This window comes from Eretmochelys imbricata, chromosome 5 (genome assembly GCF_965152235.1).
Source record: "Eretmochelys imbricata isolate rEreImb1 chromosome 5, rEreImb1.hap1, whole genome shotgun sequence".
Classification (NCBI taxonomy): domain Eukaryota; kingdom Metazoa; phylum Chordata; order Testudines; family Cheloniidae; genus Eretmochelys; species Eretmochelys imbricata.
The window spans coordinates 39,726,270-39,743,738 of record NC_135576.1 but is presented as its reverse complement, the minus strand read 5'-3'; the positions used below and the strand labels follow the sequence as shown (position 1 = coordinate 39,743,738).

The window sequence follows — 17,469 nt, the reverse complement described above, 5'->3', positions numbered from 1 at the left end:
TTTTGTCTGTGTGATACCTTTGCCGGGAACAGATCAAGGATGCAAGCCTTCCAACTCCTGTAAAGTTAGTAAGTAATCTAGCTAGAAAATGTGTTAGATTTTCTTTTGTTTTTTCGCTTGTAAAATTCACTGTGCTGGAGGGAATGTGTATTCCTGTTTTTGTGGCTTTTTGTAATTTAAGGTTTTGCCTAGAGGGATTCTCTGTTGTTTGAATCTGCCTGCCTGTGAGATTATCTTCCATTCTAATATTACAGAGTGTTTCTTTTATCTTTGTTTTGTTCTCCGAATAAAGTTCTGTTTTTTAAGAATCTGATTGGGTTCTTAGGGTCCTAAGAAACCCAAGCTGGTCTGTGCTCAACTTGTTTATTCTCAAGCCTCCCCAGGAAGGGCTTGGGGGGATATTTTCAGGGAAGACGTCTCCAAGTGGTCTATTTCCCTGTTCTTTGTTTAAATTGCTTGGTGGTGGCAGCATACTGTTCAAGGACAAGGCAAAATTTGTACCTTGGGGAAAGTTTTTAACCTAAGCTGGTAAGAATAAGCTTAGGGGGTCTTTCATGCAGGTTCCCACATCTGTATCATAGAGTTCAGAGTGGGGAAGGAACCTTGACAAGTGTGTACAAAGCAATCTTCAGTTTCTTTCCCCCTCACTCCTGTCCAGGCATTTGTTCCTTTAAATCTTAGTAATTACTTATAAAAACCATTTTAAACTATGTATTTTCAAAGGTGTCTCTGCAAGGTTGGAAACTTTTTAAAATGAAATCTGATTCTTCTTTGCAGACCCAAAGGCTGGGCCTGTTAACAAAAGGCTCACATAAGCCGCTATTAGTGACTGTAATCATTCTCTACTCTGAAATTCTTTGTAAGCGGCAGCAATGGAAATTGTCTACTTGAATAGGGAAAGTTAAAAGTCTTCCCCTCAATTTGTTCAGTGCTGTCTCTGCTATTGCACTCTAGATGTGCTTTCAACAAACTCCATCTCAGCATAAGATTAGACTTCCATTCATTTTCTATCTGTAGTAAGCTTATTCAGACTTAAAGATCACAGGAGACCAAGAAAGATAAGCACAACAGGAGAGAGACAAAAGAGGAAGAAAGACTAGTTTCCTATATGAATCAGGCTTTGTTCATGCAGTATATAGGCTATGTTTCAGAGTAACAGCCGTGTTAGTCTGTATTTGCAAAAAGAAAAAGAGTACTTGTGGCACCTTAGCGACTAACCAATTTATTTGAGCATAAGCTTTCGTGAGCTACAGCTCACTTTATTGGATGCATACTGTGGAAAGTGTAGAAGATCTTTTTATACACACAAAGCATGAAAAAATACCTCCCCCACCCCACTCTCCTGCTGGTAATAGCTTATCTAAAGTGATCACTCTCCTTACAATGTGTATGATAATCAAGGTGGGCCATTTCCAGCACAAATCCAGGGTTTAACAAGAACCTCGGGGGGGGGGGGTAGGAAAAAACAAGGGGAAATAGGTTACCTTGCATAATGACTTAGCCACTCCCAGTCTCTATTCAAGCCTAAGTTAACTGTATCCAATTTGCAAATGAATTCCAATTCAGCAGTCTCTCGCTGGAGTCTGGATTTGAAGGGTTTTTTTTGTAATATCGCAACTTTCATGTCTGTAATCGCGTGACCAGAGAGATTGAAGTGTTCTCCGACTGGTTTATGAATCTTATAATTCTTGACATCTGATTTGTGTCCATTTATTCTTTTACGTAGAGACTGTCCAGTTTGACCAATGTACATGGCAGAGGGGCATTGCTGGCACATGATGACATATATCACATTGGTGGATGTGCAGGTGAACGAGCCTCTGATAGTGTGGCTGATGTTATTAGGCCCTGTGATGGTGTCCCCTGAATAGATATGTGGGCACAGTTGGCAACGGGCTTTGTTGCAAGGATAGGTTCCTGGGTTAGTGGTTCTGTTGTATGGTATGTGGTTGCTGGTGAGTATTTGCTTCAGGTTGGGGGGCTGTCTATAAGCAAGGACTGGCCTGTCTCCCAAGATTTGTGAGAGTGATGGGTCATCCTTCAGGATAGGTTGTAGATCCTTAATAATGCGTTGGAGGGGTTTTAGTTGGGGGCTGAAGGTGACGGCTAGTGGCACTCTGTTATTTTCTTTGTTAGGCCTGTCCTGTAGTAGGTGACTTCTGGGTACTCTTCTGTCTCTGTCAATTTGTTTCTTCACATCAGCAGGTGGGTATTGTAGTTGTAAGAACGCTTGATAGAAATCTTGTAGGTGTTTGTCTCTGTCTGAGGGGTTGGAGCAAATGCAGTTGTATCGCAGAGCTTGGCTATAGACGATGGATCGTGTGGTGTGGTCAGGGTGAAAGCTGGAGGCATGTAGGTAGGAACAGCGGTCAGCAGGTTTCCGGTATAGGGTGGTGTTTATGTGACCATCGTTTAGTAGCACTGTAGTGTCCAGGAAGTGGATCTCGTGTGGACTGGTCCAGGCTGAGGTTGATGGTGGGATGGAAATTGTTGAAATCCTGGTGGAATTCCTCAAGGGCTTCTTTTCCATGCGTCCAGATGATGAAGATGTCATCAGTGTAGCGCAAGTAGAGTAGGGGCGTTAGGGGACGAGAGCTGAGGAAGCGTTGTTCTAAGTCAGCCATAAAAATGTTGGCATACTGTGGGGCCATGCGGGTACCCATAGCAGTGCCGCTGATTTGTCCCCAAATGTAAAATAGTTATGGATAAGGACAAAGTCACAAAGTTCAGCCACCAGGTTAGCCGTGACATTATCGGGGACAGTGTTCTTGATGGCTTGTAGTCCATCTTTGTGTGGAATGTTGGTGGAGAGGGCTTCTACATCCATAGTGGGCCAGGATGGTGTTATCAGGAAGATCACCGATGGATTGTAGTTTCCTCAGGAAGTCAGTGGTGTCTCAAGGTAGCTGGAAGTGCTGGTAGTGTAGGCCCTAAGGAGGGAGTCTACATAGCCAGACAATCCTGCTGTCAGGGTGCCAATGCCTGAGATGATAGGGTGCCCAGGATTTCCAGGTTTATGGATCTTGGGTAGTAGATAGAATATCCCAGGTCGGGGTTTCAGAGGTGTGTCTGTGGGGATTTGATCTTGTGCTTTTTCAGAGAGTTTCTTGAGCGAATGCTGTAGTTTCTTTTGGTGACTCTCAGTGGGATCAGAGGGTAATGGCTTGTAGAAAGAAAAGGAGTACTTGTGGCACCTTAGAGACTAACCAATTTATTTGAGCATGAGCTTTCATGAGCTACAGCTCACTTCATCGGATGCATACCGTGGAAACTGCAGCAGACTTTATATATACACAGAGAATATGAAACAATACCTCCTCCCACCCCACTGTCCTGCTGGTAATAGCTTATCTAAAGTGATCATCAGGTTAGGCCATTTCCAGCACAAATCCAGGTTTTCTCACCCTCCACCCCCCCACACAAATTCACTCTCCTGCCGGTGATAGCCCATCCAAAGTGACAACTCTTTACACAATGTGCATGATAATCAAGTTAGGCCATTTCCTGCACAAATCCAGGTTCTCTCACTCCCTCACCCCCCTCCAAAAACCCACCCCCATACACACACAAACTCACTCTCCTGCTGGTAATAGCTCATCCAAACTGACCACTCTCCAAGTTTAAATCCAAGTTAAACCAGAACATCTGGGGGGGGGGGCGGGGGGGGGTAGGAAAAAACAAGAGGAAATAGGCTACCTTGCATAATGACTTAGCCACTCCCAGTCTTTATTTAAGCCTAAATTAATAGTATCCAATTTGCAAATGAATTCCAATTCAGCAGTTTCTCGCTGGAGTCTGGATTTGAAGTTTTTTTGTTGTAAGATAGCGACCTTCATGTCTGTGATTGCGTGACCAGAGAGATTGAAGTGTTCTCCGACTGGTTTATGAATGTTATAATTCTTGACATCTGATTTGTGTCCATTTATTCTTTTACGTAGAGACTGTCCAGTTTATAGAAAGTGGTGTTGGAGAGCCGCCGAGCAGCCTCTTGTTCATATTCCAACCTATTCATGATGACAACAGCACCTCCTTTGTCAGCCTTTTTGATTATGATGTCAGAGTTGTTTCTGAGGCTGTGGATGGCATTGTGTTCCGCACGGCTTTTCTTATATAGGCTATGTTTTCTTCCATGAAGCCTTCGAATCCATAAGGATTAAAATTCTGAAGTGTTCTGAGTTACCTAGCTTCCTGGCCTTTACTCTAGAATTTTCTCTTCAGCTCCTTCAAATTTCTGTAGCACTCCAAAAATGACTGAGTCAGACATGTTGTTCGCAGTTTTCTTGTAGCTGTTTTGGTCCCAGGACATGAGAGAGACAAGGTGGGTGAGGCAATATCTTTTATTGAACCAACTTGTGTTGGTGACAGAGACAAGCTTTTGAGCTATACAGAGCTCTTCTGTGACCAAGAAGAGCTCTGTGTAGCTTGAAAGCATGTCTCCTTCACCAACAAAAGTTGGTGCAATAAAAGATATTGCCTCACCCCCTTGTTTCTTTGAGTCACACGCGGTCACCTGAGCCCAAAAGGCTTGCACCCATACAATCCTCAGGGAGGCTAGTCTGAGGAGAATGAATTGCTTCTTCACATCTACCAAAAAAATAAATGAAAGATGAATTTTGGAACAGTCCCTGTACTCTCCGGTTGTTAGTTTGAATGAGAAAGATAGATATATAAATGCTTTGTTTGCAGGAGACATCAAAAAACTATGGGCCTAATTTTCAGAGATATTGACTGCCTGCAGCTTGACTTCAATTGGAACTGCAAGTGCTTGGCATCTCTGATAATCAGGCTCCATGTTTAAGTAAGAAGTCATATGGGCCAGCAGATGGAATCCTCAAATACCGGGAATGTTACTGGTGTTGCATGTCTGAAAGATGATGCACCTAAAACTGTCTTCTGCCATAAGCACATACTCCTTGTGCAGGCCTAAAATACTAAATTGCAGCTGAAAAGTCTAGGTTGGTTTTTGTTCGTTTGTTTGTTTTTTAAGTAAACTAATCAAGAACGGTCAGTTACTTAATATGATCATGACTATTCTTATTTGTTACTCACAACCCACATTTTCAAGTGAGTGCAGATGTTTAATAGAGAAGACTGGAAAATTGTTCACAATCACTTATATTAACCTTTTTTTTAAATATGTCTGTCAACAACAGGCTCCAAAACAGTGGCTATAAATTTTACTTTTGAAATACATGTAATTTTATTTTAGGTATTGAAGTGTATGTTACATTCTGAGAGTTCACATTAGTGTCCTGAGTAAAGCAGATACTCTTCTCTTAAAAGGAATACATGTTTTCAAGATTATATTTTGAGAGAGTGAAGCTATGAATTACAATTAACTGCTTCTTCACAAGTATATAAAATGAGTTTTAAAGAATATATATTTAACTTAATGTGGATTATTCATTCAAAATGCTGAAAACTCCATTCTAGTAAAGAAATTGTGAACTTACCACTTTAGTGAACAGAATAATAGTCTTTTCCAGACGGTCTCTGCATACATTTTCTGTTCCTATACTTCTACCTGGTAAATCACAGATATTTAACAAACATCATTTCTTAATCTTTGCTTTATTTCCTAATATCCACATTTGGAAAAATTATCTTTGCAGACACAGCTCACTCTTGCTATCATATCCTCCTAACTGCAGATAAAGCAAGGTGAACAGGTAGCACTATGGCAGATGAAACTCAGTGCTGACAAATTCAAAGACCCAAATATTGGGCAAGCAGCTACTTCTAAATTAGCTATAAAAGCTCAGGAAAAAACATGAGCATCATTATAGACAGCTCAGTGAAAAAGCTGTCATAAAAGCAAACCACGGCTAGGAGGGACAAGGAAGGGGGTAGAAAACACCGACAAGCTTATAATTCCATTATTAAAAGTGCATGGTACACCCATGGCATGGAATACTATATTCACTTCTGGTCACCTTATTTCAAAAAGATATAGCCAAAACAGAATGGATTAAAGACTGATTACAAAAATGATTACAGGCACAGAGACATTTCTGAATAAGTATACAATGATAAGACTGGGACTCTTTAAGGAAGACACAAATAAGAAGAGACACAGTAGAGGTATATGTATGACACAATGAATCGTATAGTAAAGCTTCAGAGTAACAGTCGAGTTAGTCTGTATCCGCAAAAAGAAAAGGAGTACTTGTGGCACCTTAGAGACTAACCAATTTATTTGAACATAAGCTTTCGTGAGCTACAGCTCACTTCATCAGATGCATACTGTGGAAAGTGTAGAAGATCTTTTTATATACACACAAAGCATGAAAAAATACCTCCCCCCACCCCACTCTCCTGCTGCTAATAGCTTATCTAAAGTGATCACTCTCCTTACAATGTGTATGATAATCAAGTTGGGCCATTTCCAGCACAAATCCAGGTTTTCTCACCCCCTCTCCCCCCGCCCACACAAACCCACTCTCCTGCTGGTAATAGCTTATCTAAAGTGACCACTCTCCTTACAATGTGTATGATAATCAAGGTGGGCCATTTCCAGCACAAATCCAGGGTTTAACGAGAACGTCGGGGGAGGGGGTAGGAAAAAACAAGGGGAAATAGGTTACCTTGGATAATGACTTAGCCACTCCCAGTCTCTATTCAAGCCTAAGTTAATTGTATGTGAGCTGTAGCTCAAAAAAGCTTATGCTCAAATAAACTGGTTAGTCTCTAAGGTGCCACAAGTACTCCTTTTCTTTTTGCGTATAGTAAAGGTAAACTCTGTGCTAATTTACCCACTTAACAAAAACAGCATCATTCAATGAAACCTATGGAACCCATTGCCACAAGCTATCATGTATGCAAAGGTCTTAATAGATACATATATAGATATCTACATAAGAACATTCGCTGCTAGATTTGACAGGATAAACACTGAAAGATATATTAAACACTAATGTTTCAAAGCATAAGCTAATCATTAACCAAATGTCAGGAAGAAACTTTCCCTATAGGTAGGTTGTTCCCTAATTGTCCCCTACAGGGTTTCTTGTACCTTCATCTGAAACATCTGGTACTGATCATTGACATAGACAGGATATCGGACTAAATGAACCACAAATGTATTTTTGGACAAATGTACCTGAAAAAAACATCTGTCACAATATTTCCTGTCACAGTAAATGAAATTTGAGATTAAAACTACTGACTGTTTCATGATACCATTGGAGGCAATAATCACAAATTCTGTCCCATTTGACGTTTTCCAAAACTCATCCATGGCATCTTCCAAGGAAAAGCTTGAGATGGCTTAGTTTCTTTTTACATTCTACGTATGTAACCTTTTTTTGTATGTTTCCTCTTTGTTCTGTGGTTTATATGAGATATATTGGTTATTTAGCATTCAAAATTAAGATCTGTATTATTGCTGAACATCTTTTCTGTACACTAGGATTGAGAAGTGCATTGAAATACAGTTTGTTTTGTATTCATGAGAAAATGTCAAAATGCCTTAGACACCAACTATTTGTTTAAATATTAGAGGTTGGGGGAATCTTAATATTATTAATGTACCAGAAGAGGATAGCATGCTTGAAAAAAGTACTTACTACATTCCAGAAACTGTTTTAGTCGCTCAAATACTGCATGTAGAAATCCCTGAAAAATATCAAAGTCATATTTCTTTAAAAAGTGAAGCCCACTGTGAACTGTATGAAGGGAGGAAAAGTATTATTTGCATACAAAAGATGGAGGATTTCACTAAAGATCCGTCAAACTGAGAAGTCAGTTCAGAAGCAACTGCAGGGTTTAAAATAATTCCCTACATTACTTCATTACTGTTAGAAAAATTAAATAGAAATATAATGAAAAGTACATTCTTCTATTTGAATTATATATTTTATATAAATACAATTTTGTTTTGATTTTTACTATTTTTCATTCACAATCCAATCGTTTCTCAAGAAAAACAACAAAAATGCTGCTGCAGAACTAATAATGACGATCTTCCTCCTTTGAACCTCTCCCTTTGTAAGTGAACACTTTGCTGAAAACGAGAGGTGAGGGTTTTCTCCAGTAAATGAAATTTCAGTAAATCATACTTAATCCTGAAGCTATGGCTAAATCCTGTGGTTATTTATGAGTAAAAATTTTTGCCTTAGTGATAGAAAGAAATTAGATATTTCTTTAACATTACATCAGTCTCAGGCTAAGCACTTTAATAAACTTAAGTCATAGAGAAACATTACACTGAGACTCTAAGTGCTTAGAAGCAAAATTACTGAAAGTGCTATGACCCCTGAAAATAAAAATATGTCCTGTGATCTGGGTAGAGTAGCTCACTCCATTGCTAATTTATATATAATTCATTCCACCAACAGTGTGTGTCCAATATACTCTTATGAAATCCAAAATCGTAAGAAATTTCTCCATCAGGAGTGGCTGCACCTTAGCATTCACAGTGTTAACAAGTGGTATCATACACATCGATAAATGGGAATGTCACACTGAGCAAATGACTAGCCCAAATACTGATACTGCAAAATAAACATAAGCCAGATATAAGCTTGACAAGCACTTATAAAGTGAATGATTATTTTCACCCATTAAAGTCTGAGCACCTATAAATATATTTATTAAAGTAATCGGACAGTTTCTCTAGTTGTTGCTTATAAATTACACAGTTTATAATTACACATCAACTACTTAAATCAACTGTTCTTCAGGTTTCAAAGATTCCTGAATTCTAAATCTAATAAGACAAGTGCAAAAATACCACAAAAGGTGTCATTTGAAAAGGTTCTTTCAGAAGCAGTGAGAGGCTTTGCAGAGGCAGTATAGATCAAGTACTGAATAATCAGAGGGAATTCTACTATTTGTATGAAATGTCAGCTCAATCAGAAATCCTATTTTCAATGGTTTTGGTTATGCCTGCCTGTTGGCTTCTTGCCAAAAATAAATGATATCAGGAGGATTGATTAAAACCACTGATTTTAATCATGATTTAAATCAGCAAGCAGCAAATCTTGATTTAAATTATCAATTTACTTGTGTTTTGCATTTGTACTTTTAAGTTATTTTCCTAAAGAAAGGTTGACTCTCATTGGTTGATAACCTTTAAAACATGCTGATTTGCAACTAAATATCGCCTTTACATGAAATCTATTGCTTCTTTTAGATAACCATTTATTTAATCAATAGCATAGCTTAACTTACGTTTATTCAGATTTTATTTACTAATTTTAATCATGTTAGAAAATGGCAAATGAAGCATTTCTTTTTTATTAGATTAATTTTTTACTTGCTATTTGTGTCAAGCTCTTTTTGGATGGAAATTAAAATTAAAATGCACAAAAACGGTATCTAAAAATTGTTTTGTTATTAGTTAACAAAACTTCCTAAAATGTTCTGGATACATGAAAAAAAAGTAAATATCAAAACATATTCTGTATTTAAAACTATCGGATTTATTAAACAAAGGAAGTAATATCTGCAGTGAATTGAAGTGATTATTCCTAGTCATCGTGTCCTTAAAGATTTTAAAACTAGTAGATCTCATCCTCTCACCTCTAGTTTTTATTCATACTTTGGAAGAGGAAAACAAGCTTTCTTGCTTTTTCAACTCCCACTTGGTTTCTTAATTTTGAATTAACTAGTGACTGAACTGAACTAACTGAATAAACTGAAATTAAGAAAATATTCTCTCTGCACCTGCGGAAGAGGCGACTGCTGTCTAAAGCTGGTTTTGCCCTTCAACAGACTCTGGTTCCATGCGCTTAACCAGTCACTCAAACCACTGAACTGGCTCAATTAGAACAGGATATCTACCTATCCAGACCACACGGACCAACAAGTTTAGGTGGCAGTGCTCTGATGGTGGATAAAGCTGGAACATGTCCACTGAAGTATACTTATTATGCTAATTTTGTCATCTGTGATGATAGTGACTGATGTTTTGGGGCACAATGGCCTCCCACTGTGTCCCAATGCATCCATGGCTCTGTTTCCTTTTTCTTCCTTGGCTCAGAGAAGGAAGAACATTGCTGAGAAACAGAGTCTTCCAAGGACTCAAAGGGCCTGCCAGTGAAGCATGAGCCCATTTCCTGATTACATAATGTTGGCCTTGTGGAACATGAAGGGTTCCTAAAGTGTGTGGCTTTACATGGGCCTCAGCATCAGACTCAAGACAACTTAATGGAATCCCTGCATACTGAGCTTTCTCTGGGCATGGAGCTTGTCTTGCTACTCATTCCAGACAAACAGAACACAATAGGACCCAGTACCTAGTTCTCAGCCAGATAGATGTCTAAGAACAAAAGACCTGGCAGCAACTTTTATGAGGTGAAGCTTAAAGCACCTTTGTAGTGCTCTACCTGTACATTTGAGCAGGAACCTGCATACAGTGCTCAGAAACATGCTTCTCTCAAATTAGAAGGCACACCAAGTTCTTTAATCACTGGCAGACAGTGCCATCACAGGATGGGCACAGCTTGAAAGTGATAGATTTGCTTTTGGCTATCTTAGTTAGGTCCACAACGTCACACATGCATTCATAACCCCGTAGCTCTGAGGAGAAAGGGACCAAGTAGAAGGTTTGGGTGTTATCCTAATATAGGTATTTACTACTACTACAAATCGTTGGGCCAGTTTGAGTTTAAACTGTATGCTGCAAACACCAGAACTTAAAATATATACCCAACTCGTGTTCACTTATATATACTGTGTAAAGATAATAGAAACAGAAAACCACAACAGGTATAAACCCATCCATTTCCTTTGTTACTCATTTTGTAAAGGTGATGGTGAAAGTACCACCTATTTTTACAGAAGTATGCAAACATAGAAATTTTAAAGAACACCTGACAAGTGGGTTTTAACACAGGCATTCTACATCTCAAAAATATAATCAACAGCAAAAGCAAGATGATGAGCTTTACAAAGATTAATGATTCAACAGTCTGTTATGACATTTAGAGAAGTCTCCTTGTTACAAGCACATGAGGATTCCGAGGCGGCTCTCTGTGTGTTCAGAAAAGACTTTTCTATAATTCCTGCACTGTAGTGGAGATATATCTTCTCAATGTAGTGTTGACAATAGGGCTCTGTACGCTCTAAAAGAAAAAACATCCAACTCTGAGGCCACAACTGTATGTGATTGCAATGCCCATGAAAATTGTCTTTAAAAACACAGCAAGATCCTACCCAGTTCATGATGTTTTACCTGAGCCCCATGTCTTTAATTTCCTTTATACTGTTCTGCTCATTTAATTGCTGCTGAAAATGTGTTCTCTTGATTGTGAATGTAAATTCAACTTAAGTAATTCACCCATATGACTGTATATCGTCCTTTCCTTTATTGTTCTGTTATTAGGCTATTCATTATATACTTTAATCAGAGGGCCTCAGGGTACTGTCACTCTGGGTCACTTGGGAGGTACTTCCTGTGCCTACTCTCAACACTGCTCCCTGGCTGTGCCTCTGCAAGGCCTCTTAGTGGCACTGCGGGAATATCAGCTGCTTCAGGCTCTGCAGACCTGGGTGCTAATCTCCAGGTCCTTACATGGACTCTTTCCAATTTGTTCACATCTTTCCTAAATTGTTTTGCCTAGAATTGGACTGGGTACTCCAACTAGGACATCACCAGTGCTGAATAGAGCAAGACAATTACCTCCTGTGTCTTACATACAACACTCCTGTTAATACACCCTAGAATCATTGTCAAGGTTCCTCCCCCACTCTGAACTCTAGGGTACAGATGTGGGGACCTGCATGAAAAACCTCCTAAGCTTATCTTTACCAGCTTAGGTCAAAACTTCCCCAAGGTACAAAGTATTCCACCCGTTGTCCTTGGAATGGCCGCTACCACCACCAAACTAATACTGGTTACTGGGGAAGAGCTGTTTGGACGCGTCTTTCCCCCCAAAATACTTCCCAAAACCTTGCACCCCACTTCCTGGACAAGGTTTGGTAAAAAAGCCTCACCAATTTGCCTAGGTGACTACAGACCCAGACCCTTGGATCTTAAGAACAATGAACAATCCTCCCAACACTTGCACCCCTCCTTTCCTGGGAAATGTTGGATAAAAAGCCTCACCAATTTGCATAGGTGACCACAGACCCAAACCCTTGGATCTGAGAACAATGAAAAAGCATTCAGTTTTTTACAAGAAGACTTTTAATAAAAATAGAAGTAAATAGAAATAAAGAAATCCCCCCTGTAAAATCAGGATGGTAGATATCTTACAGGGTAAATAGATTCAAAAACATAGAGAACCCCTCTAGGCAAAACCTTAAGTTACAAAAAAGATACACAGACAGAAATAGTTATTCTATTCAGCACAATTCTTTTCTCAGCCATTTAAAGAAATCATAATCTAACACGTACCTAGCTAGATTACTTACTAAAAGTTCTAAGACTCCATTCCTGGTCTATCCCTGGCCAAGACCAGCATACAGACAGACACAGACCCTTTGTTTCTCTCCCTCCTCCCAGCTTTTGAAAGTATCTTGTCTCCTCATTGGTCATTTTGGTCAGGTGCCAGCGAGGTTACCTTTAGCTTCTTAACCCTTTACAGGTGAGAGGAGCTTTCCCCTGGCCAGGAGGGATTTCAAAGGGGTTTACCCTTCCCTTTATATTTATGACAATCATATTTGCCTTTTTCGCAGCTGCATCACACTGATGACTCTCATTCAGTTTGTGGTCCACTATAACCCCCAGATCTTTTTCAACAATCCTACCACCTATTCCCCATTTTGTAGCTGTACATTTGCACTTGTCTTTACTGAATTTCATCTTGTTGAATTCAGATCAATTCTCCAATTTGTCAAGGTCATTTTGAATTTTAAATCTGTCCTCCGAAGCGCTTGCAACTGCTGCCAGGTTGGTGTCAACTGCAGATTTTATAAACATACTCTCTACTCTATCATCCAAGTCATTAATGAAAATATTGAATAGTCCCAAACCAGGACTGATCCTTGCAGGACCTCACTAGATATGCCCTCCCAATTTGACAGCGAACTACTGATAATATGTTGACTACCAAGCTTTTTAAAAAGCCAAACTAGTGAATTGGTGGAAGTCACTGATTAAGCACCTGGAACCAGGATCCACTGAAGTGCTGAACCAGCTTTTGACAGCAGTAGGTGCAGAGAGAGTACTTTATCATTTCAGTTTATTCAGCTAGTTCAGTTCAATGACTATTCATTCAAAGTTAAAAAAAATGATGCGGGAGAGTTAAGAAAATGATGAGAGAGTTGAAGCAGAAAAGCTTATTTTCTTCTTCCAATCTATCAATAAAAACTAGGTGTGAGAGAACGAGATCTACCAGTCCTCAAAACCTTAAAGAATATGCTGACCAGAAACAACCGCTCTAGTTCACTAGCTAAGATAATACTTCCTTGGTTTAATAAATCAGTTAGTTTTAAAATGCAAAACATATTTTGATAAAAAAAAATTTTCGTCTCCCCAGAACATTTTAGGTAGTTTTAATAAGTGATTAAAAACCATTTAAAATGCTGGTTTTGTGCATTTTAAATTGAATTTCCATCCAAGCGGAGCTTAGCACAAATCACAAGTAAAAAAAATGAATTATATAGTAAACAAATGCATTATTAACCGTTTTCTAATATAATAAAAAAATGTAAAAATTAAGAATCTGAATAAATGTAAGTCCAGCTATAATTGCTTAAATAAATGTGTAAAAGTATAGTGCATCCTCCTGGTTACCAAAAAAATGTAGTGTAAAGGCTATATGTAGTTGCAGGAATACTGTGTGGAATAAGACCCAAATACCAAATGTAAAGTCCCAAGCTATAAATATTAACATGGCCAACTAAACACAATTTCTTTTTAAAAAAATCCTATACTAGAAAAAGGGGGATTTCTTCAAACTTAGAGATTTTTTAATACATGTGGATTTACGCTTTAAACAAAGTAGTTTTGTTGTTGTTGTTAAGGTCCTCATCCGGCAAAACTCTTAACAATATGCTGAAGTACTCTGTTGGATCAGGGCCTTAAATATTATTCCCTCAGAAATGTCAAGCCAATCCACAAAGCAAACCCTAGGAGTCTGTGTAAATATTGACCATTCATTTCATACAGTCATAAAAGAGTTCTTGATACGATGATGAAAAGGCTGTGATTGTAAGGACATACTGTTATATAATTGGTAGCTCTGTCCATTAATAACTGAATTATGGAAAGCAGCAGGTATACATCTTTATAATCACAAAAGAAAAATCTGTTTTTACATCCCATGGTTTATTTAGCAAGGCTTCTTCCTATTGTACTAGAAGTCTGATTACACAAGGAGCTACATACACACTCACGAAGTTATGTGAGTGAAACATACCTTATGGAAATGGTAAGATCCCGTGATCCTTTGTCTTAAACACTGGGGAAGGATTTAGGACATCGTAGCCTTATAAAATTTGTTATATTGTAGCAAAAATGCATTTACTAATTATGTCCTTTGGCAGCCCTTCTTTGAAATAGTAGTGGAGACTCCCCTATCCACTAGATCTGGTATCTCTTAATTTTGAAGTATGTATGAGAAGCATAAGGTGACTGCAGTGTACTAAAAAAAGGAGGATAACATATATAAGGGCACAATACTACTTGCTAAAAAGAAATAACATTCTGAAAGTTTGGTCAAATACTTGGTTGGTATTATATTGCTGGGGTTTACTTTGCTGAATGTACAGTAATCATGCTTCTGTGCACTAAGACAAAGTTAAAAATAGGAAAAAAAAGACAATTGTAAAAAATGATGAACATACATAGTTAACTGGGAATTCCTCTTAGGGAGGAAGCTGTCTACATATATTTCAACGGCTTTGAAATTATAGATATCACTTGAAATTCTGAAGACAGTCTGGGTATCTCTGCAGAGCTAAAAAAATGACTGCTTAGATCTGCAGGCCCTCTTCTGAAAACCCTGTGTAGTAAACAGAGCTACTGGTTAACACTCATTTATATGCCAATGGCAATATTAGTATTTTGTGTACAATCTATTGCCAAACCTAATATTTTCTGAATATCAACAATAAAATGGTTAACAATACTGCCATTGAAACGATCATATTTTATGTTTCACAGTGAATGCCTCATTAAATTAATGGCAAAGTCCACACATGGCAGAACTATGGTTTCAAGATTTGGAAAGGAAGACAGAAATGCAGCAATTCACATTTGGTTCACAACTGGAAGTTCTGAGTCAGAAACATAAGAGATATCCTTCTTTACACAATTTTTTTTTAGATTTAACAGCTCTAGCGACCAATTCTACAGCTTGTGCATCCACCTCTACAAAACTGACATAGCTTTCTAAAATATTCTAAGCTCAAGGCATCGGAGACTGCAACTCCTAAATTTGGGAATATACAGACACAGAACACAGAAGACATAAGGCCTTATTGACCCAAAGCTTACCACAACTAACGGATGCTTAGCTAAACGCAGTCTCAGAACCATTTAGACATGTTGTTTTATTCATTTATTAAAACTTGGCTATTACCAGTCTTTTTGTTTACTCTTGAGTAAAACCCTGAAGAAAATAAAGACCTGCTCATAACCAGATTATTTTTGGAACATGAGAACGTATCATCACTAGGATTGTTTGGCTGCTTTGCAACAATGTAAAAGCTTAACTCCCTGTACAACAGAACTCTTCGTCAACAAGTATATCAAATTAGTTATGGCAAAATTTGAATTAAGTAGTATTGCTTAGAAACATACAGAATTTCAAATAACTGCAATATCACCACAAAAAGCTTAAGATGGTACAAAAATTATTTGATTTCTAGTTCAAGCAAAATATCAAGATGATAAAAGCTAAAATCATGTTGGAATTAATTAATTTAAAAAGCTAAACAGTAATCGAAAAATAGTATGATTTTGCATTCCAGTACTTCAGCCTCAGGGCAAAAAATCAATGCTTTATTTTATAACATTCTGTAATGTGATGGGAAACCATATCAGAACTTAAATAATGACAATTTTCACAGTATATCAATGATTAACCAATAAATATAGTGGGTCATAATTCAAACAAGTGCAATTTTCAATCTGATACATATTGACACTTATTGGTTTCTAAAACTGGTCACTAAAATAATCTAAATGTTGGAAAGGGTGCGGAGTTTTCAGCTGTGGCTAACAGCTGCTGTAAACCAGAGTTATTTCAGTTTATCTTAAATTGACTTAAGCTAAACAGAAATAGGCCTGATTTACACCAAAACAGGAGTGTATACAGCGATGTTTGAACTGGTATAACTAAGCTGTTTAAAAATCACACCATATATTAAACTGCAGAAACTTTCTCATTTAGAGAAGGCCTGTCACTAAATTCATACAGGCTATCTTTATCCAAATTGAACATTTCAGATTTTTCCCACCACCCTAGCCCTTTAAATACGTAGCATCAGCATAACATATTAAGCTTATTGTTTTATATTTATCAGGCTTGTCTCTTGAGCCATCTATACATAATATAATTATGCATCATTTTATAAATTTCAGATCTCTCTTTGAAGTGAGTGAAATTCTAACAATGCCTAGAATGTCATGGAAAGAATTCTGAATTATATCTAGAAACAAACACACATATCACTTACCATCACCTCTACATTCCGATGAGGTTCCACAAACCCATGAACTGTCAATTTACGAAGCACTGAAAAATACAGTAATATCTTGCTTGCACAGTCTATTTTTGTAGAATGCTGCCCCGCTCCCCACCCACCCAGACATCAAGTAATTAAACATATAGCTACAATATCCTTTGCTTTGCTATAAAAGTCTCTAATTATTCAATTATGAAATAAATTGCATTTATTTTGCACCTTTAGACTCCTCACCTGCCTTTTTCCCACTAATTTAAGTTTGGCAGTACTAATTTAAGGTAGAGCTGAGTGAATAATTGATTTTGTGATTAGTTGGCAGTTCTGAAAAATTAGGAAAAAATTTAAATTTAGAAAAATTTCAGTCAATTAAAAACGTCTGTTTCAGGTTGAACAAAACATTGTTCAACCTCAAATATTTTGTTACTGGGCATTTTTAAAGAGCTAGATTCACAAGCGGCTGGAGGGGGAGGAGAAAGAGGTGGTGGTTATGGTGCCTCCCATACAAGCTTTAGCCCACTTGTTAAGGCATTCACCCAGGATGGGGGAGACCAGGGTTCAACTCCCCCCTCTCCCAAATGTGGAGAAGGATCTGAACATGGGTCTCACATTGCAAGAGCGTGCCCCACCCACTGAGCTATGAGATATTCTGAGGTGGATCTCTCAGTCTCTCCTGGTGAAGCTCTTCCATTGGATCTAAATTAAATAGCCATTGGAGCAGGGACATCAAGTTGGATGTCCCACCTCTCAGATGAGTGCCCTAACCACTAGAATATAAAGTCAGATTCTCTCTCTCTTTCTGGCCAAATGATTATTTATACAAAGTGGAACAGCTTCAGCACAAGAGACTGAAAAAACCCAGCCCGGACAACCCTAAAGCCCAGGTATCAGGAC

General features: G+C 38.2%; 1 protein-coding gene across 4 annotated transcripts in view; it reads right to left on the bottom strand.

Moving 5' to 3' along the window:
* The window catches only part of IPO11 (importin 11), a 311,009-nt gene that overhangs the window by 243,689 nt on the left and 49,851 nt on the right, over positions 1 to 17,469 (bottom strand). For all 4 annotated transcript variants that reach the window (XM_077816907.1, XM_077816909.1, XM_077816906.1 and 1 more), the window contains exons 8-10: positions 16,570 to 16,628; positions 7,566 to 7,614; positions 5,454 to 5,524 (exon numbers count right to left, since the gene is read on the bottom strand). In XM_077816907.1, the coding sequence (XP_077673033.1) occupies positions 5,454 to 5,524; positions 7,566 to 7,614; positions 16,570 to 16,628 (179 nt within the window). The remainder of the gene's footprint in view (positions 1 to 5,453; positions 5,525 to 7,565; positions 7,615 to 16,569; positions 16,629 to 17,469) is intronic.